The sequence below is a fragment of the Hyla sarda genome, chromosome 6, assembly GCF_029499605.1.
Source record: "Hyla sarda isolate aHylSar1 chromosome 6, aHylSar1.hap1, whole genome shotgun sequence".
Lineage (NCBI taxonomy): Eukaryota > Metazoa > Chordata > Amphibia > Anura > Hylidae > Hyla > Hyla sarda.
Window position 1 is genome coordinate 106,168,680 of NC_079194.1, and position 24,152 is coordinate 106,192,831.

General features: G+C 40.9%; 1 protein-coding gene across 4 annotated transcripts in view; it reads right to left on the reverse strand.

The window, feature by feature from the left end:
- Nucleotides 1-3,504: 3,504 nt before the first annotated feature.
- The window catches only part of FRMD4B (FERM domain containing 4B), a 268,753-nt gene continuing 248,105 nt past the window's right edge, over nt 3,505-24,152 (reverse strand). For all 4 annotated transcript variants that reach the window (XM_056524587.1, XM_056524586.1, XM_056524588.1 and 1 more), the window contains 12 exons: nt 18,482-18,558; nt 16,497-16,635; nt 15,706-15,841; nt 15,430-15,563; nt 14,938-15,057; nt 14,506-14,734; nt 13,176-13,232; nt 12,889-13,021; nt 11,703-11,828; nt 9,947-10,734; nt 6,098-6,224; nt 3,505-5,170 (listed from right to left, as the gene is read on the reverse strand). In XM_056524587.1, the coding sequence (XP_056380562.1) occupies nt 5,047-5,170; nt 6,098-6,224; nt 9,947-10,734; nt 11,703-11,828; nt 12,889-13,021; nt 13,176-13,232; nt 14,506-14,734; nt 14,938-15,057; nt 15,430-15,563; nt 15,706-15,841; nt 16,497-16,635; nt 18,482-18,558 (2,190 nt within the window). In that variant the 3' untranslated portion in view covers nt 3,505-5,046. The remainder of the gene's footprint in view (nt 5,171-6,097; nt 6,225-9,946; nt 10,735-11,702; nt 11,829-12,888; nt 13,022-13,175; nt 13,233-14,505; nt 14,735-14,937; nt 15,058-15,429; nt 15,564-15,705; nt 15,842-16,496; nt 16,636-18,481; nt 18,559-24,152) is intronic.

Consider the following 24,152-nt stretch of genomic DNA (forward strand, 5'->3'; position numbering starts at 1 on the left):
ATATAGATTAATTCTGTATGCATACATCATTGTATACTTACAGCCCACCTAAATGCCGTCCTTATTTTCAGATGGGGGAAGGGGCTTACTAACCCAGGGATCTGATTTAAAGGGGTACTCCGGTGGTAAACTTTTTTTTTAATCAACTGGTGCCAGAAAGTTAAACAGATTTGTAAATTACTTCTATTAAAAAATCTTAATCCTTCCAGTACTTATTAGCCGCTGAATACTACAGAGGAAATTCTTTTCTTTTTGGAACACAGTGCTCTCTGCTGACATCACGAGCACAGTGCTCTCTGCTGACACCTCTGTCCATTTTAGGAACTGTCCAGAGTAGGAAAAAAATCCCCATAGCAAACATATGCTGCTCTGGACAGTTCCTAAAATGGACAGAGATTTCAGCAGAGAGCACTGTGGTCATGATGTCAGCAGAGAGTACTGTGTTCCAAAAAGAAAATAATTTCCTCTGTAGTATTCAGCAGCTAATAAGTACTGGAAGGATTTAGATTTTTTTTTAATAGAAGTAATTTACAAACCTGTCAAACTTTCTGGCACCAGTTCATTAAAAAAAAAAAAAAAAAAGTTTTCCACCGGAGTACCCCTTCAAAAAGAGGACCTGGTAGCATTCCTGAAGTGTTTGAGTAATTAGGTGTATTTCCCATGAAACAACTACCGTATATACTCGAGTATAAGCCGAGATTTTCAGCACGATTTTTCGTGCTGTAAATGCCCCCTTCGGCTTATACTCGAGTGAACTCTCCGCCTGTCAATCCCTTCATCAGTGGTCTTCAACCTGCGGACCTCCAGATGTTGCAAAACTACAACTCCCAGCAAGCACGGACAGCCATCGGCGGCCTTCGTTTTGTACTCACCTCCCCTTGGCTGGACGTTAGGGTGAGCTGTTCCAGGCCATCTATGCTGCAGGGACAGTCCGGTGGGGATGGTTAGTCATTGCGGGCTGTCCGGGCATGCTGGGAGTTGTAGTTTTGAAACCTCTGGAGGTCCGCAGGTTGAAGACCACTGATGAAGGGATTGACATGTGGTGATGATGAAGGGGGGGTGATGACGAAGGCCGTAGTGGACTTCAACCAGCGGACCTCCAGAGGTTTCAAAACTACAACTCCCAGCATGCCTGGACAGCCGATGGCTGTCCGGGCATGCTGGGAGTTGTAGTTTTGCAACATCTGAAGGTCGGCAGGTTGAAGACCACTGATGAAGGGATTGACAGGGGGTGATGATGAAGGGGGGGGGGATGATGATGAGGGTCTGGATGATGACGGGGTCTGGATGATTACATGGGGGGATGATGTATTTCTCACGCTAGGCCTATAGTCGAGTCAATAACTTTTCCTGGGTTTTTGGGGTAAAATTAGGGGCCTCGGCTTCTATTCGGGTCAGCTTATACTCGGGTATATACGGTATATTGAATACAAATATATCTGAATACATTGACAACTGGGTGTTGGGGCAGAAGCGTGTACCTACACAGTAAGCTCTGTAAAAGAGACACAGTCCAACTCTTTCCACCCAGCTGGCAATTTACTCATACATTTTCAGGAGGAATAATGGAGGAACAGCACAATGTGCTGTTCCTCCATTATTCCTCCTGAAAATGTATTTTCTAGGTTCTAAGAAAAGGTGCCACAGAATTAATATTTCACAAGAAATACAAGAATTTACCTAACATAGACAAATTGTCACCACTGTCACAGTGATATGCCAAAATGCCTATATCTATAGATTTAGTATTACCATACAAACAGAAAACACTCACAGACAAGGCCTCCATCACAATTTTTTTTATTATTGGGCCCATACAAAAATCGTCTCCAGAAGTTTAAATGCAAAAAAAGGGAACATTACCAGAGAAGGTGCTATACAAAACAAATAAATATGGTTTTCTTGTTTTATTTCCATACCCAGATATTCCAAATGACTAAGGACCAGCTTGATTCTCAACATATCTCGACGACGAACAAACACAACCAACCTCACACACATAAGTGGGAAGCAGCGTGAGGTTGTGGGAGGGATCTGCAAGCTTGTCTAGCAGAAAACTGGTTAATCCCTTGGAATATTGCCTGAAGGGACGGCAGTACATGGGGGTGAGCGCAGGCACCTGTTCAAGCATGCCTTACCTTGCACTCACGGGGAGGATTAGGTCTGCTTTTGTCAGACCAAAGTTGTGATAACTTTTGCAAAATACTTAAACATCTGTTCTTGACTAACATTTAACCTAGTTTCTAGAAAAACCTGCAGCCCTTACAAACAGGTGAAGCCCCAGAAATCTCTATGAAATGTCAAACTGGCATCCGCATAGGCACCATGTGGGCAGGGGCTGATGGTCTTGTGCTGGAAATCGACAATTCTATATACTACAACTTCTGTCCTCTTTACTTGTTGTGGAAAGATTATGGAATGATAACACATGCTGAACAAACCCAGGACTCTCCTATCAGAACTGCTGCTTAAACTGACCCAAAACGCGTTGTTGTTATAAGAAAAATGTAGATTTCAAGCGGAAGCAATGATATAAGGATCCTGGTTTGCACTGTGCTAGTTTTATTAGGGCTCTGCTACAGTACTTTGATACATGTGACTAAAAAGACTAAGCCCAGATGTGGATTATTTGTATGGCAAATTGTCTGTAGGCCTGAATCTATGGACCAGGGTTGGTGGAGCAGGAACACCGGTGCCCTTACGATTCGATCCTGTCCACGGTTGTCTGTAGACCTGAATCTATGGACCAGGGTTGGTGGAGCAGGAACACCGGTTCCCTTACGATTCGATCCTGTCCCTGGTTGTCTCTAGGCTTGAATCTATGGACCAGGGTTGGTGGAGCAGGAACACCGGTGCCCTAAGATTCGATCCTGTCCCTGGTTGTCTGTAGGCCTGAATCTATGGACCAGGGTTGGTGGATCAGGAACACCGGTGCCCTTACGATTCGATCCTGTCCCTGGTTATAATAAACAGCCAATGTAGAAAATAAACCAACTCACCGCCTATGAATTTTTCTTGGTAGGAAGAGACTTCAGATAATATAGGAAGCACGGAATACAAGTCTAAGCCGCAATTCTTGGTGTGAACTGTCTCCAAAAATGCAAATAAATTGCAAAATATTCCAGCTCTTAAAAATAAATAAAATCCAAAATGTATTAAATCATATTAAAATGATACCCAAAATGGTGAGGTATAAAAGCAATCAGAAACGCCGACGTGTTTAGAACTTTATGGTTCTTAGCCATGGCCCATGACTAAGAACCATATGGTTCGAAACATGTCGGAGTTTCTGCTTGCTTTTATACCTCACCATTTTGGGTTATCATTTTAATTTTGGAAAAACGTACAGTAGAATCCAGCTCTATGTGCAATAAAACTAGTCTTTATTCAAAGGACATGGTCAGGAACAGCAGAAGTTACGCGTTTCAAGCGCCAATCGCTCTAAGAGCGCTTGGCGCTTGAAACGCGTAACTTCTGCTGTTCCTGACCATGTCCTTTGAATAAAGACGGTTTTATTGCACGTAGAGCTGGATTCTACTCTACATTTTTCCTATTTGCTTCGGTGCCGTCCAGCACCTGGATCCGTGCTCTGGTTGTCCAGGCGGGGTGAGCTGGTTGGACTTTTTCTCCTCATTTTAATTTTGATTTCATAAATTTTGGATTTTATCTATTTTTGGGAGCTGGAATTTTTTGCAATTTTTTTGCATTTTTACTTTTATAATAAACAGCACCACTCTTGTGCATGGGCTATGTCTGGTATTACAGCTCACAGTAATACAGTGCTCTTACACTAGTCCATAGATGCAGCTGCTATGTGGCCCCTGAGAAGAAATGGGCAACGTATCCACCATAAACTAGCAAACAAGTCACCATCTTACCTACTAGTGCAACAATGAAGGGATGTGATGGAAAAAAACGCTACCAACAATGGGGGCTTTTTTTTGACCATTGGTCCTCTATTGCTGTTCCCCTCTACAGATGTGGTTCAGTAATAGCTTATACATGCTGGGCTGCTGTCTGCAAATGCAGCCATTTTTTTTTCTACTTCTGGGGTCAGAGATATTTTGGGCAGACATTCTATGGGCTGGAAAAATACTCAGTGATGTCACTAGTGAATGGATGAGGTCAGCATACAAGTAAGGGATCTTGATGAAGCAATGACCCAAGATAAAGGATTTCACCAAACCAGTTCATTTTAAGCTCTAGGTTTAATCCATGGAAATGGAATAATAATTAAAAATACTCCATTCTGACTAATTCCTGGCCCTGGACATGCTTGCAGATGACCTCCCGTACCTTCCACACAGGATACTCCACAATTGTTCCATTGCAAATAATAATAAAGATATTAGTGACACCTGACCAGCAGATTATAACCATTTCATGTATATATAGATATAAAAAAAAAAAAGGTTTGGTGATCATTTCTAAAAACCAAGCTGTACCATAAGAAATTCATTCATCGAGCTTTATAAGCAAATATCAGGAGAATGTATATATATATATATATATATATTTATAAAAAACATACAATGCCGATAAAAAGTAGCCAAGAAAATGTATATACACATCTTCATATATACAGATTTTTTGGGGGTCAGTATAAACTTTTTGGAAGCTTTGGATTTTATTTGGGACAAAAAAATTAAAAATATGGCGGCTTAAAGAGACATCGTATTGCATTCTTGTTAAAATCCTTCATATGAATGGTCCAATACTGACTGCAAAGTGTGCATTCCATTATTTTTTTTTGCGTTTTCCTTGCTGCAGTACATCATTTTAGCCACTAGTTGTCTTCACAGTTGCTCTTGTCAAACTATATCCGGAAAAAGTGCTTTTTAGAAGTTCATTGATAAAACCAAGTGCTTGTTTTATAAGCCAGTAGACCGAGCCTTGTCAATCAGTAGATCGCCGACAGTATTCATACCAGTATCCCAGTGCCAATACTCCACCCAATTAGGCAGATTTTGCAATATTGGTGCTTTTAGAGCAAGGCACATGAGGTGTTAAGTGAAGAATGGGGTAAAGTGTTGAAAATCTGTCACTTCATACTAAGGTGCCTGGCTTGGAATCTTCGTGCCATAAGATGTCTTCTTCATTTGGAAGAGGTTCATCACTTAGTGGGACAATGTCTGGGTCATCTACTTGTGATGTGTAAGCGTGAAAAGGTCTATGGATAAAAAAGAGAAATACATGTTCATAAAACATGACCCTAATACCACATACACACAATACCACAACCACAACAGGGCCTGAGGATGATGCCCAATTTCTGGTAAGCCCCCGTCCTGCTGAGCAATTAAAAAAGGGGGCAGGTGAGACACTACAATAGAAAAAATGGCAGACAGGTGTGATTAAGAGCTGGGGTGTCTTGTCCTGGGATGGTGAGATGTGGAACAATTGTTATGGTGCAGGTGGAAAGGGGCAAACAAAGCCTCCTTCCTGTGGGAAGGTGTTAAACGTGGACAGGTCTTCCCTACTTCAAAGACAACGCAACATTTGCACACAAAGAAAAATGTTCATCTCATCTCGAAGGGATGGGAAGGGGGAAAGGGTGTTACAAAAACATTGGGGTTTCCTTTGTATATATCTGTAGGGGAAAGGAAGCTTCCGGGCCCAATGCAAATTCTGTAACAGGGCTCCTACATACCATGTGCTGTTTATAATACTGGTCTTTCTTATGGTAGAGGGACCTTTGCCTCCCAAGACACAAGGGCCCAGATGTAACTGCTACATCTACAGCCCCCATAGGTGTACCCCTGGTAATGGTAGGAGCATTTAGTTGAAGCTACTGTTCTAACTTGACAGAACATATACATAGTGGATGCCGAGGAAGACACCTTCCCCTCCAGCCACATACGCCTACAGTCACATTTCAACACAGGGTAATAGGTCAGCAGCCTGGAATGGCAAGCATTCTATGCCTGTAATGGGCTTTCTCCCATGTCTTCTAAAAAAAACTGTTGACCTTGCGCCCAAATGCATTAAAAATACACAGTGACTGATGGAGAAGACCTTTTTCACCATGTTCTGGGTCTGTGGAAGTTGAGAATGTATACAAAGAGGCTTAACCGGTCAGACTGCAATCCAATCTCACCTGCTAGGAAGAGGCGTGCTGCTGTAAGCAGTGGAGTATCCAGCGTATGACGAGTGAGGTACGGCGTTTGGGTAAACTAATGTGCCGCTGTGTGCCCACCGGCTACCTGCTGTGCTTGTGGAAGACACTGGAATAAAAAATGTAAAAAATTTATAGGTTTCCCTATAAATTAGAATTGCAGTCTATTTTCTATAAGACAGTAGAGGTGCCCCTTTTTATGACATGCCAGTACAACCAAGAACAAATTCCTCGTTGTTGTTCATTTAAACAATCTGTTTATGAGAGACCATTAACATAATGCTCTATGGTGAATTTGCCTCATAAAATCGCCTATCAGTCAAGGCCACCATAAACATTAACATTGACGGCCTAACCCATCGACTTTGGACCAGCCGACCATCTGATGTGTATTTTGGCCTCTCAAACCTCTCCAAGCAGAAATACAGGGAAGAAAAGGATTGGACATTCTCTGGATAAGTCATTGCCAGAGGTGTCTGACAACAGGTTTGCCCCTCTTCATATGTGAACCAACCACGCATTCATATGTATGAGCAGATTGGGAAAGATAGCGGTCAGATGCACAACCGTTCAGCCGACAGCTATGGAAGATGCATGGCTGCCTGTAGGACAGATCACGAGCCTTTACTGATTATCTTTGGATGCATCTCAATGACTTGTCAGAAGTTATTGATAATGTGGAATATACCTTTAAGGCTAGGATTCCACTGAGGTTTTTTCCCACCAGCAAAAACACCAGGAAAAACTGCCAGAAGAATTTCCACAGCTTTCTCCGGCATTTTGGCAGTTTTTCTGGCGTTTTTCCTGGTGTATGGAAACAGACAAATTTGGTCCCTGTGGCACTTCTTTCACTATCTTCTCTGTGGGTTGGATGCTGAGCGCCCGGTCCACAGAGTGTAAGGAGATGAGGAGTGATGTACAGCATCACTACTCACCTCCTCCGGCAGTATAGTATACAGGGGTGCATAGTGTACCCGTGTATACTATACAGGAGCCGGGAATCCAATCACTATACTGACAGGACTCCCTGCTCCTATAGCCCCTTTGGGCAGTATACAGTATATACAGCTATCTATAGATATATCTATACAGAAGACGAGGTCTGCTTATCTCCCTCGCTCCCTGTCCCTGCTGGGTCAGTGTAGCTCTGCCCCTAATGATGATGTCATTAGGTGGGTGGAGCTACAGACGGGAGCCCGGCTGGTAAGGGTGTGAGGCTCTGTTCACATTGTCTGTTTTGTATAATGTGAACAGACCCTTCTGCCAGTGTCTACCCAGACAGGGAGACTCCAGCTGTTGCTAAACTACAACTCCCAGCATGTCCAGACAGCCAAAGGCTGTCTGGGCATGCTGGGAGTTGTAGTTTTGCAACAATTGGAGGCTCTCTGTTTGGGAAGACATTGCATTATGGGCACTCTCCCCAGCGGACAGCGCCAAAAATGTCCTAACCAATTTTTTGTGTTTCTTTTTTCTTCTCGTTTCAGATCGTGTATGCAGAGGATTATGGCGGTTTCGTAGGACTACTGGATGAACTGGATTTTTTAATCAAATGGCTAACGAGGGCTGTGGGGAGTATTTTTTAAAAATAAAATAATTTTTCCAATCTGTCATCTTTTTTTTTAATTTGTATTGAATTTTCAGGCTTAGTGGTGGAAGCCGTCTTATTGACGGAATCTATTACTAAGCCGGGGCTTTAGCCCCAAAAACAGCTAGCGCTAACCTCCAATTATTACCTTGGTACCCACCGCCATAGGGGTGCCGGAAAAAGCCAGAACCAACAGGCCTGGAGCATCAAAAATGGCGCTCCTGGGCCTAGGCGGTAAGAGGCTGGCGTTATTTAGGCTGGGGAGGGCTAGTAACAATGGTTCTAGTCCACCCTGGTAATGTCAGGCTGTTGCTGCTTGGTTGTTATCTGGCTGAGAATAAAAATATGGGGAACCCTATGTGTTTTTTTAAATTTATTTATGAAAGAAAATGCATAGTGTTCCCCGTATTTTTATTCACAGCCAGATACCAACCACTTCTGACACCCATTGCGATCTAATGCAGGTACTACAGCTCCCAGCATGGAGCAGAGTGTGCTCCATGTTGGGAGTAGTAGTACCTGAAGTTAAGGTCAGATCACAGTGGGTGCCACTACTGACACACACTGCGATCCTCTGGTATAAGATATAGAAGCGGGCAGCACGCCGCACCTGTCTGGTCCCCTGCCCGGCACTAAACTCTGCTGTGATGTGAGGTTATCTTCACATCACAGATTCGTATATGCCGCTGAGAGCTATGAGTGGCCAACACTATCCGGGCCAATCACAGCTCTCAGCGGGAAATATGAATCTGTGAAGTGAAGAGAACTTCACATCACAGTGGAGTGTAGTGCTGGGCAGTGGAGCGGAAAAGTGCAGCCGGCCGCCGGCTTCTATAGCTTATACCATAGGATAGCAGCAGGTGTCAGATGTTACACTACTGCAATCTGTCTATTAGTACAGTTACTACTAATCCCATCATGGAACAGTCTGTTAAATTGATCCCTGTTTAAAACTTAATACAAATTTTGTTCTAAAAAACATAAATTTAATTAAATAAATTTTTTTCCATCACTACTGTATCTTTTTTTACATTTTTTTTAAATGGTACCCAACGAAATTTTACAAAAAAAGGTATGTCCATCACTTTTTTGGATCACTAAAATCCAAAAAAAGAATAAAAACTGCCTGCAAAAACACCAAAGTTAAAATCCACATGGCCTTTTTCTTGGCGTTTTTTCACTCCCATAGACTTCTATGGAAGGAAAATGCCAAGATTTTCCCGCAAAAAATGCCATACTCTCAATTTGAGGACATTTTTGAAAACCAGCCTCTGAGCCCAAAAGAGCTGAAAACGCCCAAAGGATAAAAAAAAAATGGCAAAATGAAAAATGCCAAGTGGATCTGGCATTTTGCAGTTCACTGTTGACTTGCAGCTAACATCTGGCCACAGCGTTTTTCAAAGAAAATGGGCATTTGGGCATTTTTATTAGCGTTTTTGCATGAAAAACCTCAGTGGAATTCTAGCCTAAGACTGCATCAAAAATTTTTCACAATTACCGTATGTTGTATTTTTTTTTTATTAATAGAATGTCTTTCATTACATATCTATTACAGAAGGCAACTTACCTTCCTTGACCCCCTATAAGCTATGCAGCAATGTTTACTATTGCTACAATCCCACTATAGGAAAATGAATGTATAACATATTATCTATATAGCTAAGCCTACCAGACCACCTTGTCTATGGCTGTAGTGCTTAAAGGGGTACTCTGGTGGAAAACCTTTTTTTTTTTTTTTTTTTTTAAAACAACTGGTGCCAGAAAGTTAAACAGTTTTGTATATTATTTCTATTTAAAAATCTTAATCCTTCCCGTACTTATCAGCTGCTGTATGCTCCACAGGAAGTTCTTTTCTTGTTGAATTTCTTTTCTGTCTGACCACATGTCAGGAACTGTCCAGAGCTGGAGCAAATCCCCATAGCAAACCTCTCCTGCTCTGGACAGTTTCTGACATAGACAGAGGTGTCAGCAGAGAGCACTGTGGTCAGACATAAAAAGAAATTAAAAAGAAAATAACTTCTTCTGGCGCATACAGAAGCTGATAAGTACTGGAAGGATTAAGATTTTTAAATAGAAGTAATTTACAAATCTGTTTAAACTTTCTGGCACCAGTTGATAAAAAAAAAAATAATAGATTTCTACTGGAGTACCCCTTTAAGGCCTCAAGCTAGGCACACCATGAGCTAATAGACTAGAGAAGGGATGGAACCCCCCTAACCAATCACAGAAAGACTATCTCAACTTACCGGAAGAACAAGATGGTGCCCGGATGCTAGGAGATGAGGGAACTTGCATAGAAGCATAACAAAGACTCCTCTGTGAACCCCGCTCAGATTCAATCATTCCCTGCAGTCCATGAGGGGCATCTTTGTTACACGATGCCCGATGGTACCATCCCCTTAAATGCTCAGCCACAATGGCCTTGTTAATGTTCTTTGTAATTTGTTCTGTAGTCTTTACAGGTTTCTTTTTCGGAAGTCTTAATGTTGCATATGCGTTGAGAGGCACATACTGGTCTGAATCATACCTCGTATAGTGGTCATAGCCATAGTGCATGGATGATCGATATGAGGGGTTAACACTGTACTGTCCCTCTGTATCGTTTTCATATATGTAACCTCCATTGTAATAGGGGTCGTCATGATAGGAAGAATATCCAGTGATGTAATAGCTGGATGATGGCTGGTTCTGGGTGATTTGGTAAACACTGTTCCGTGCATCCTTATGTGCCAGGTTCGGCATACTCCCCGAGTTTGCTGCAGAGAAGTTTTGCTTCTTGTGACGCCTCCTATCCCGAGGTCGATTGTCCAGTGTCTGGGTGGTGTAACAGTAGTTTTGTTTTGGCGGTGTGCTATAATACTCCGAACTAGACTGACTGGTGTAAGAAGATCCATCATCTAGAACCTCGGTGCTATTGCTCCTTTGACTGCTTGAGATGGCGAAGGTTGTACTTCCATCAACTGAATCAACAATGAGAGGAGTATGGGATTCTAAGCTGCCCCGTCGCTGTCTGCCATTATGGCTTACTTCATTCCTAGCAAAGCAGAAACAAAACATAAAATAGTCTCAAAAACATTAAAACACACCATATATGACTTAAAAATAGGGGTGTTGCGGCATTTTGCATTTATTCAGCGTAAGACCAAAAAGTATTAACACAGTCTTTGCTGCGGATTCATCATGGAATTCATCCTTACTACACTGAGAGGAGGGAAATCTGCACCATTTTCCCTAATAGAATGAGCCTATTGTGGATATGAGAATCTGCAACATGAGATCTGGAAAATCTTGCATGTCCTATAATCCACTATGGATTTTACCTTCACAAATCTGGAGGTAAAATCTGCAGAAAATGTGCCATGTGTGAGCCTTAAAGGACATCTATAGTGCAAAATAACTTATCCCCTATCCGAAGGATAGGGGATAAGTTATAGATCGCGGGGGGATCCGAGCGCTGGGGCCCCCCGCGATCTTCGGTACGGGGACGCGGCAATATACAGGAGAGGAGGCGTTCTGTCCCCGCATGACGCGGCGGCCGACACGCACCCTCCATGAATCCCATAGAGATACATGGTGGGTGAGTGTCTGCCGCAGCTTTCTGCTGGGGACGAAACTTCACTTCCGGCAGACTGCCGCGGCCCTGTCCAGGAGATCCTGGGGGCCCCAGCGCTCGGACCCCCCGCAATCTATAACTTATCCCCTATCCTTTGGATAGGGGATACGTTATTTTGCGCTGGAGTACTCCTTTAATGTGCGGGACCCCATAATAAACAAAATTAAAGGGCACTGGCACTGGAGTGGTGCTCACTGAAATGCGTTCATTGGGGGTTTTGGTAGACATTGAATACCCAAAAAGAAAAGAATGCTCGGAATTACTCTGATCTGTGATTTAGCTTACATAGTTCTAAATAAAGACATTCTATAATCATTCCGCCTGCCACAGCTCCATGTAATACTCTGCACAGTCCAACAAAACATACAGTATAAACTGTTCCAACTTACTGGAGATGGCTGCTGCTGTAGGCGTTTCGTGTCAGTACAGGAGTGGAAGGCATGCTCCTACCCCCGTGGGGCTTCCGCTCGGCAGTCTTGTATGGGCTGCTGTGTGTTGAAGTAGGTTCTCTGTGACTATATATGGGAAGAAAATACATAAAATTCACTATTTGTAGCCAAAACATGCAAAATGAAAAAAAAAAAAAACACGCCAAATCTAAACCTTTATCACCAATTTTGATAATGTTATAAAATGTGTAAAAACACTAATACAATAATGATGCGGTACTACTAAGTTGCTTCTTTTGACATAAATTTGAACAATAATTTGTCCAACAGGCGGCACTACACTATTGCTATCCATGTATGGCCTGTTGTAATGGTTTATTTTAAAATCTATTAGAAAAAAATATTCACGTGAATAAATAAATAAATAAATACATAAAAAAGATTTTTCAATGATCGGTATTTAGCTTATGTTTTGGGGTACAATGGTTTTGCTGGCAAGAAATAACACATTTTTTTATCTAAAATTACTGGAGAACCCTGACAATTTGGCATGGACTGCAGAAAGCCAGAAAAGGTGTCAATATACAATAAAGTTCATCCTCACAAAGAAATTCCTACATACCATATTTAAAGGGGTATTTCGGGCAAAAACATTTTATCCCCTATCCAAAGGATAGGGGATAAGATGTCTGATCAAGGGGGGAGGCCCGCTGCTGAGACCCCCCGCGATCTCCCTGCAGCGCCCATATTCTATGCGAGGACTGCGCCTCTAGCTTCGGAAACCTCCAGGTTTCCGGGACTGGGGACTTGACGCCACGCCACGCCCCCTCCATTCATGTCTATGGGAGGGGGCGTGACGGCCGTCACGCCCCCTCCCATAGACATAAATGGAGGGGACGTGGCGTGACGTCACCAGTCCTGGAAACCTGGAGGTTTCCGAAACTGGAGATTCAGCACCCGCATAGAATGCAGGTGCTGCAGGGAGATCGCGGGGGGTCTCAGCAGTGGGCATGTCCATCTAATACACAGCTGTGCAAATACCCAATGGTTGCAGTAAAAGGCCGATGACTTTATATATTTGGGTGGTTCCTGACTTCTAAGTTAGTTCCCTTTAAATGACCACTAACAATTCCCATCCATGGAAGTTATTGATTGCTATGGGGTTTTCAGGTCTTAGGACTCTTACCCTATGAGGCGCATTTCTGAAAGCTGTTCATTGAGGGAAGATTTTCTGGAAAGGCTTCTGTCTTTTGGAAGTCGCGTCTTGGGAGAATTCTGCAAGGAACGGGAACTCGGCCTTTGTAGGTAGATTGAGTCATCTGAAAATAAGTCAATTGTTAATTTTGTCTTAGCACACAGATGGACATGTGCCAAACTATATTCTGCCCCGAGACTTTTCACTCATATAAAACCAGTCACTAGGGGGGGCACTGTTAACTACTAGTATTAGGTAAGCTTTCTTGAACAACTTACCATCATCAAATGTGGTTGTATCCGACAAAGAGCTGCTTTCTGATGGGATGATATCATCTATAATGTATCCAATCAAAGAAAGAGAAAAGATATTTAATGAAAAGGAAAGGAAGAGGTGACACTAATGGCTGACTAAGGTTTTCTTTTCAATGATGGAAGTATAAGAATGAATTATTCCAGATTAAACCCCCACAGTAATGTTTAAGAGGATGCACAAATGTCATGTAATAGCCTAGAGTAACAATGGTGGAGACACGAAGGAGCTGGCGTGCGATGATCATACTATCATCAGTCATTAAGTTACAATTTCCTTCTCACTGACGCCCCTTTGGGGTAAGAGTAACCGCAATTTCAGGACAAGAACAATTGAAGAAGGTTAAAGGGATAATCCCATGGAAAACTTTTTTTTTTAAACCAACTGGTGGCAGAAAGTTAAACAGATTTGTAAATGACTTCTATTAAAAAAAATCTTAATCCTTCCAGTACTTATTAGCTGCTGAATACTACAGAGGAAATGGTTTTCTTTTCGGAACACAGAGCTCTCTGATGACTTCACAAGCACAGTGCTCTCTGCTGACATCTCTGTCCATTTTAAGAACTGTCCAGAGTAGGAGAAAATTCCCATAGCAAACATATGCTGCTCTGGACAGTTCCTAAAATGGACAGAGATGTCAGCAGAGAGCACTGTGGTCATGATGTCAGCAGAGAGCTCTGTGTTCCAAAAAGAAAACCATTTCCTCTGTAGTATACAGACCCTAAAAAGTACTGGAAAGATTGAGTACTTAATCTACAAATCTGTTTAACTTTCTGGCACCAGTTGATTTAAAAAAAAAAAAAGGTTTCCATGGGAGTAGCCCTTTAATATTGTTATGAATTGTAAAAGTAGAGGAGCCTTTTTGGGGGGATTTTTTTCCATGGATGATGGGGGCTTTGATCCCCCTTAATGTTATTATGAGATGAGAGTTTGTACCGTGTTAGCCTTAGAAATATAGGAGATAAGTGGAGTAGTGATGAAACCTTTATTGATAACATGCCTGATGAAGGGGCCTAAGAGGTCTGGAAAGCGTGCAATCTATGTCATCTCAGTTAGCCAACAAAGTATTATCGCTACTTCACTTATCTCCTGGATGTTATAAACAGTCAGGGTACAGTTACTTTATAGCTGGGTCCTGTAAATAATGTGTTAACCGGGAAGTATTTAAGCTGAAAAGTATGTGGGTTTTTGGGAGTTTGATGGGAACATATAAGGAGAGCTCAAGCCACCCAGGTGTTGCCCCTTCTTTGGTCTCCATTAGTGTTGAATCCTTCAGATGCGATGTTACTTTTGTACCTTGAAAGAGAAGAGAGGCCCTCTTGGTTGGGTCTTTCCCTCTCTTGATCCTGTATTCATTGATGGCACTCTCTATATCCTGCAGTCTCTTTATGGAATCACTGTAATCCTGCTTCCTCTTCCTCTTGACATTCTTTGCAAGGTCAGGCTCCATCAAAAGTTTCTTTGTTGCCTCCACCATTTGTTGTTGTACGAGAAACTTGTGCTCCAAATTTTGCAAGTCGGATTCCTGGGTGCAAAGAAAACAGAAAAACACATTACAAAGAGCCTAAGTATTCGTCTGCTGCAATAATAAGAACAACGGGATACACAGGAAGTGACTGGAGCGCGTCCTGTAGGCAGAGGACAAGACTGGTCTCCAAAAAAGTTGGGACCAACATTCGTAACTACAATAGATTGGGAACATTAGAGCTCAATAGACTGATCATTTACCTCTTCACAGTGGAGAATATTATTATCCAGCTTAAAGGTAGTGCCCATTCGTCTGCGGACATTGGGGGGCTTCTCACCAGGATTTAGTGGGTACTCATTCGGCAGCTTCCCAGTTAGTTCCTAGAGATACAATGATTGAAGTAAGACATCACATTTTCGTAGACAAGTGTAATATTGCCTCCTTAGGGAGGCGTTTGGAACAAACTGTTCCGAACGCTGGAGCCGGTTCCTGGTGCTCGTGACATAATAGCCCCGCCCCCTCATAACATCACGCCCCGCCCCCTCAATGCAAGTCTATGGGAGGGGGCGTGACAGATGTCACGCCCCCTCCCATAGCCTTGCATTGAGGGGGTGGGGGCGTGACATCATGAGGGGGCGGGGCTATGATGTCACAAGCTCCCGGCACTGGCTCCACCGTTCGGAGCTGTTTGTTCCAAACGCTGAGCAGCGGAGTACCCCTTTAAATCACAAAAAGTCCTCATGATCACTTACTGCCTCTCTCATACATATCTTCTTGAGTTCTTCAATTTTTTTCAGCAGAACGTCTTGTAAGTCTTTTTCTTTTTTCTTCAGTTCTTGGATTTTCTCAGCTTTCTGCTCTTCGCTTACTTCGGAGTCAATGGAACCTGCGGCAACATTGAGTTTTTATCATTTCTCTATGCAAACTTTGGTTGTGTCACTTATTTACTTCTACGGAATGTTTTTGTTATTTTTTTTTTTTTTTATTGTTATAAATGGATGTATATAACAAAATGAAATAATGTATACCTGAGGAGATTAAGCTGCCACTGCTGGCCATGATGACTGGATTTTTGCCGTCCACCATTTTGGATATTCTGCTAGTGGTGCTGTCTGTTAGATCCATAGCAATTTCGTCCAGGCTGCGGGCGGTAGGGATTTTGGCCTGTTAAAGAGCAATAATCAATTGAAACAAGTTGTCTATAATAGATCGGCATTTTTGTATGGATTTATCATTAGCCTCTATGGCATTGTTTTCCAAACAGTGTGCCTCCAGCTGTTGCAAAGCTACAACTTCAAGCATGGCTAAAAATCGTGCTGAAAAACTCGGCTTATACTCGAGTATATACGGTATATATTTCCCCCATAGTGTTCTTCAGATGGAGTAAAGGGGACATCAGAAAAGGCCATGCTCCCCACCAGGATGACTACTTTAGGCCTGAATACCTCTAGGAACATTTACTTAATTATAAGGAGACAACTACAGGTTTAGTGTCCATTTAAAAGGGTCAGTCGGCCTATAAAGAGGTGCTAATTGAATCTAAAAGCCAGTGTGGCAGCAGCTAGTCTCTCTGTCTCCAGAGGTGTCAGTAGGAGTCCTTTCATGACATCAGGGGCCAGACAAATCCAGGGGCCTTTCAAATGCAAATGACCCCATAAAGTACATCAGCCCCTCTAATGCCCGTTCTCATAGACCTCTCACAGCTAAGATAATGATATCAGCCAGATCAGCGTGTAACCATAAAAATACAATAATGATCAGGCGAATAGCATCAGCGCCATTCATGGCTGACTACAGTAACTTACACTACAGAACTTACTTTGCTCTGTTTTCTATCCAGGTAAAATTGATGTTGACTAATGGCCATCACCCATATGGACTTGATCAGGGAATTGTTCGCATACCAGGTCTGAACTACAAAAGCGCTCTGTCCAAAGGTTCTTCTTGACACAGAAATTCTGAAAATCCAAGGGGAAAAAAAACACTTAGCACGATGAACAGTATAGATAACAGCGACGGATTACTGTACTGACAGCTCGGAAATAGGAGGAAGATCTATCTATCTATCCAGCAACCCTCTCTAATGTCTATCGCATAAACATCGCATGTCTGTCCGTTATCTAAATTGTATTGTGCCGGGGCATATGTTGGCATTTTGTAATGTAAATGTAAGTATATCTATCTTATCCATCATTTGATTTCAATTATCTATAAAAGAATAAGATGTTTCTATATGATTGATAGATATATATGAGATAGATAGATAGATATGTGATAGATAGATAGATATGAGATAGATAGGAAATAGATAGATAGATAGATATGTGGTAGATAGATAGATATGAGATAGATAGATAGATAGATAGATATGAGATAGATAGATATGAGATAGATTATAGATATGTGATAGATAGATAGATAGATAGATAGATATGAGATAGATAGACAGATAGATATGAGATAGATATATATGAGATAGACAGATAGATATGAGATAGATAGATATGAGATAGATAGATATGAGATAGATAGATAGATAGATAGATAGATATGAGATAGATAAATAGATATGAGAAAGATAGATAGATAGGAAATAGATAGATAGATATGAGATAGATAGATAGATATGTGATAGATATGAGATAGATAGATAGATATGAGATAGATAAATATGAGATAGATAGATAGATTGATATGAGATAGATAGATAGATATGTGATAGATATGAGATAGATAGATAGATATGAGATAGATAGATATGAGATAGATAGATAGATATGAGATAGATAGATAGATATGAGATAGATAGAGAGAGATATGAGATAGATAGATATGAGATAGATAGGAAATAGATAGATAGATATGAGATAGATAGATATGAGATAGATAGATATGAGATAGATAGATATGAGATAGATAGATAGATATGAGATAGATATGAGATAGATAGATAGATATGAGATAGATAGATATGAGATAGATAGATATGAGATAGATAGATAGATATGAGATAGATAGATAGATATGAGATAGATATGAGATAGATAGATAGATATGAGATAGATAGATATGAGATAGATAGATATGAGAAAGATAGATAGATATGAGATAGATAGATAGATATGAGATAGATAGATATGAGATAGATAGATAGATAGATAGATATGAGATAGATAGAGAGAGATATGAGATAGATAGATAGATAGATATGAGATAGATAGGAAATAGATAGATATGAGATAGATAGATATGAGATAGATAGATATGAGATAGATAGATATGAGATAGATAGATAGATAGATATGAGATAGATAGATATGAGATAGATAGATATGAGATAGATAGATAGATATGAGATAGATAGATATGAGATAGATAGATAGATATGAGAGATAGATAGATATGAGATAGATAGATATGAGATAGATAGATAGATATGAGATGGATAGAGAAAAGAAAAAAACATATAACCCGCAGATAGATATGTTCCGAAAAGCTGGTGCATGCAGAATCTGGGGTCCTGGTTAGGGATCCACACAATTCAGACGATCTCTCCACAGCACCAATGTAGTAAACATGAACTTTATTCCATAAACAGTGTCCTTACAGTAGCTGTGACGTTCCGGCCAGCCCAACCCATCTAAGTAGAATCTGGGTATGAGAATCGGATACTTCGGCCTTGTATTTTGGATGGATGAGTAAATGACACATCTATAGCTGCGATGTATGAGGCGTCAGACAAGGCGGCTGCACTGTGATCACTCCATAGACAGTACGAGACAAATAAACCTGCGCCTGTCTTACCTGCGCGGATCGTGAACTTCTACTGCAAATTTCTTTTCTCGAAAGTACAAATTCTCAAGCTGCTTCCACTGAAATAGCTACAAGAGGAAGAAAAATAAAAGATGTCAGAGCTCTCTATATATAAATAACCCGATCATCGTCATCCATTTCATTTGTGTGACACACTCCGCCACTGAATATATTACAGGCATAAAGAGGTGCCGCAGAGGCAGCTGGATAGCTAAATCGTACTGAAGGGTACTGCACGTGGCGGCATTATCTCATATCCATAAGGACTGAAATACAGGGGTCCCTCAAGTTACAATATTAATTGGTTCCAGGACGACCATTGTATGTTGAAACCATTGTATGTTGAGACCAGAACTCTATGGAAACCTGGTAATTGGTTCTGAAGCCACCAAAATGTCATCCAAAAAATAGGAAAAAGTGAGGATTAAAGAAAAATAAGTAGATAACTAATATAGATAAAGCAAATCCTTACATATAAAGGAAAGAAAGATCCGCTGAGGGCTGTAAATCACTGTCTATGTCAGTGTTTCCCAACCAGGGTGCCTCCAGCTGTTGCAAAACTACAACTCCCAGCATGCCCGGACAGCCGAAGGCTGTCCGGGCATGCTGGGAGTTGTAGTTTTGCAACAGCTGGAGGCACCCTCTTTGGGAAACACTGGTCTATGTAGAGGACAGAAGCTTCTTCAGGGTCCTGTACAGAACACACAATGTCCTAAAAAAAAGGAAAATGGAGCCGCCTTTACTTGGTGTCCAAAGGAGCAGGTAACCCTGGTACAGGTAAAGAGTACAGAACATATAATACCTCCCTGTACTGTAGGGGGCGCTACCAGACACCAGTCAGTGCATGCGCTTCAGTAATACAGGGGTTTTACCAGTGAAATATCCATTCTGATTGGTCGGTTCTTCCAGCCATTGACAAGTTTCGCAGATTCCATAGCATTGTATGTTGAGTCTGGTTTCAAGTTACAATGGTCCAGAAAAGACCATTGTATGTTGAAACTATTGTATGTTGAGGCCATTGTAAGTTGAGGGATCACTGTACACGCTATATACACACAGCACACAACGTACTGACAGAAAGCATAGTAACTATTTCATTGCAACTAAATTGAGAGAAAAGCCATTTTATGATGTAGTAATATAAGGTATCACCATCTAATAGATCATCATTTAAGGATTTACAGGGGTGCATTTAGCTGTTAATCATTACTGTAAATAATGTACAGGCAATGACATTACGGGTCATTACAGATGTGACGCTGTGGATTACTAGTTGTCTATTCAATAGCAACATATAACATCCATCTAGGTCAGTGTTTCTCAACCAGTGTGCCTCCAGCATACTGGGCGTTGTTAGTTTTGCAACAGCTGGAGGCATATTGCATGGAAAACACTGATATGTACTACGCAGGGCTTACTAGGTAAGGGGGCCACTGCCACCTTAAAATAAAATGTTCTTGTTATTTATTAAAGGGGTACTCTGGTGGAAAACATTTTTTTTTTAATCAACTGGTGCCAGAAAGTTAAACAGATTTGTAAATTACTTCTATTAAAAAAAATCTTAATCCTTCCAGTACTTATTTGCAGCTGTATGCTACAGAGGAAATTCTTTTCTTTTTGAATTTCTTTTTTTTATCTTTTCCACAGTGCTCTCTGCTGACACCTCTGTCCGTGTCAGGACTTGTCCAGAGCAGCATAGGTTTGCAATGGGGATTTTCTCCTGCTCTGGACAGTTCCTGATACGGGCATCAGGTGTCAGCAGAGAGCACTGTGGACAAGTATAAAAAAGAAATCCAAAAAGAAAAGAATCTCCTCTGTAGCATACAGCTGCTAAAAAGTACTGGAAGGGTAAAGATTTTTTTTTTTGAATAGAAGTCATTTACAAATCTGTTTAAACAGGTTATCCAGGAAAAAACTTTTTTTTTTATATATCAACTTCCATTAAAAAATCTTAATCCTTTCAGTACTTATGATCTGCTGAAGTTGAGTTGTTCTTTTCTGTCTAAGTGCTCTCTGATGACACATGTCTCGGGAACTGTCCAGAGTAGAAGCAAATCCCCATAGCAAACCTCTTCTACTCTGTGCAGTTCCCGAGACAAGCGGAGATGTCAGCAGAGAGTACTGTTGTCAAACAGAAAAGAACAACTCAACTTCAGCAGCTGATAATTACTGGAAGGAGTAAGATTTTTTAATCGAAGTCATTTACAAATCTGCTTAACTTTCTGGAGCCAGTTGATATATATATATATATATATATATATATATATATATATATATATAAGTTTTCCCTGGAATACCCCTTTAACTTTCTGGCACCAGTTGGAGTACCCCTTTAACGTCAATATATACTATTTATTTGTATATATGGGATTTTGCTATCAAATTCTATAGCTTAAAATCACTGTTCCATTGTTATGCAGACTTATGGTTGGGGTGGGGGAGGCTGTATCATGGGTACTATTCTTGCACTGTGCCCTCTGCTATCTGTGCCCACCACTGATTTATCCAGCCTTTTGACAACACAATACAAAGAAACTTATCATACACAATGTTACACTGTTACAATACACTGCGGCCACAACCAAATTCCTTTCCAAACATTCGGCTTTGCATAGCCTTGTAGATGGAGCCCAGATTTCCATATCTTTGAATAAAATCCAATCCAGGATAGCTATAGATCAACACAAGTGGCCTTCACTAAAGAAAGGCAGTCATTAGGCATGTTGGCAGCCATTGATGGGACTTGTAGTTCCTCAAAGGTAAGTGCATGAATAGTTGGAAATAATTTCACATGGATTTTAATGCATATATATATATATATATATATATATATATATATATTTATATATATATGTATATATATATATATATATATATATATATATATATTCTATAGTAGCCAGGATTGGCACCAACGACTGCATCCAAAGCCACACCAAAATTTGCAGTATGCCCGTCTTCAAACCGCGGTTCTCCAGCTGTTGCAAAACTACAAATCCCAGCATGCCCGGACAGCCAACGGCTGTCCGGGCATGCTGGGAGTTGTAGTTTTGCAACATCTGGAAGGGCCGCAATTTAAGGATCATTGTTCTAATTGATGATTTTTTTTTTAATGATTGATTATCAGTAGGAATGTTGTGCATATATATATATATATATATATATATATATATATATAACAGGACATAACAGCATTTGCATTTTATAACAGGACATAACAGTATTTGATTAAAACGACAAATAATATAAATATAATATAATAATAATAATAATATAAATAATACCATGACTGACTGCTACATAATGTAAAACGCAACTATCAAATTAAGGGCTGCAACGTAGACCTTAAAAAAATAAAATGTATCGACACAACGAAAAGTCGGAAAACAAGAAGAACATCCAGAAACGACTCCACGAAAAAGGAACTATATTAAATCCAACAAAATAGTAAAAAAAAAAATGAAAAAATACCACGATTCAAAACATATCCTCGAAAGAAATGTCACAAAAATCGGAAGAACACATAAAAAAAAATCTTCACGTCCCTTTGGCAAGACTAGACGGGATGAGTTCACGTCAGATGTAAAGAAAAATGTTGTAGACCCGGCAGCTCACCGCAAACAGCTGAAGCACAAATGGTCCAGTGTGTCAGCTCCGCGCTCGCCCCAGCAGATCATCCATGACTTACCTACTATACTTTGTGTCCTTGTAAAAGTCTCCCCATGATCAGTATAATCCACACAGCTGCTGATCCAAGGGGCGGTGAGGCAGCAGCGCTCGCCTTGTAACTCTTTACTCTCCCTCTGTGATACTGAAAAGGTGAAACTCCAGCTTCCCAGCCCTGACCATCCCACTAGTGACACAACAGTAGGACGTCACTGCTTGTATCAGGAAGTCACCACTCCTGTCTGATACTACCACATTTACATACACATGTCAGTGTCACAGCTATTACTGGAAGAGCCTCCTCTACCCCTCTACTATTGCTAGTTTAACAATACAATGAAGAAAAAAAATCTTAAAAAAAAAAAAAATATATATATATACATATATATATATATATATATATATATATATATATATATATATATTTTTTTTTTTTTATTTTACTTTTTTTTTTTTTCACTTTTTTTCTTACGGATCCATATGGAATTAATTTTTTTATTTTGCTCTTGTACATGCCATACAATTAAAGTTATTAAGTTATTTCCCCCAGGCACCATATGGAAACCCCTGAGTATCTACAAATGTCACCTTACAGGAACTGTATACTTCCGAGTTGTATGTAGCCATAAAACAGCAATAGAAGTGGATGGGGCCCCATGTATCCGATTTCCTGCAACATTTTGTTTTTTTCTGGACATACTTTATATTATTTTAAAGGGGTACTCCAGTGGAATTTTTTTTTTTAAATCAACTGGTGCCAAAAAGTTAAATAGGCTTTTTTGGGAAAATTAATAAAAACAAAAAAAAAAAAAAGGAATAAAAAAAGGAATAAAAAAAGTTAAATAGAGTTGTAAATTACTTCTATTTAAAATATTAACCCTTCCACTACTTATCAGCTGCTGTATGCTCCAGAGAAAGTTGTATAGTTCTTTTCTGTCTGACCACAGTGCTCTCTGCTGACACCTCTGTCCGTGTCAAGAACTGTCAAGGAGCAAATCCCCATAGCAAACCTATCCTGCTCTGGACAGTTCCTGACATGGACAGAGGTGGCAGCAGAGAGCACTGTGGTGAGACAGAACAGAAAAATACAGCATCTGATAAGTACTTGAAGGCTTAAAGGACATCTATAGTGCAAAATAACTTATCCCCTATCCGAAGGGCCCCCCCGCGATCTTCGGTACGGGGCTGCGGCAATATACAGGAAAGGGGCGTTCTGTCCCTGCATGACGCGGCGGCCGACACGCCCCCTCCATGATTCCTATAGAGATACATGGAGGGGGAGTGTCTGCCGTGGCTTTCTGCTGGTGACGAAACGTCACTTCTGGCAGACTGCCGCGGCCCCGTCCAGGAGATCCCGGGGGGCCCCAGCGCTCGGACCCCCGCGATCTATAACTTATCCCCTATCCTATGGATAGGGGATAAGTTATTTTGTGCTGGAGTACACCTTTAAGATTTTTTATTGGAAGTATTTTACAAATCTGTTTAACTTTCTGCCACCAGTTGATTAGAATTTTTTTTCCACCAGAGTACCCCTTTAATACTCCAAATGCCGCTTTCATGTGGCCGTAATACCAAGTCCTTTAATGGTTGTACTGGCGTAGATCACTATAGGTTACTATAGCTTCCTAATCTAAGCCGGGTTCAGTAGGACAGCTGAAAGTCAAGGTAGTGCTGCCCAATATTGGATTGTGAGAATTTCGTTATATCTCACAAAAAACAAGATGCAGCAGTGGCACCTGAGGCATGCAGTGAGGGTCAGGAAACAAATTCCAGATGTAGATAAACCAAACAAGGATGACGAGTTTCGCGAACGGGCACTCACTTTGTCAGGTGATTACAGAATAATATAAGGGTGCATTCCCACGTGGCGTATTTTGCTGCGTATTTTGCTGCGTATTTGCTGCGTATTTGGTGCTGCATATTTTCCTACCCATTGACTTCAACAGGGAAAATAAAATACGCAGCAGCAAATACGCAGCAAATACGCCGTGTGGGA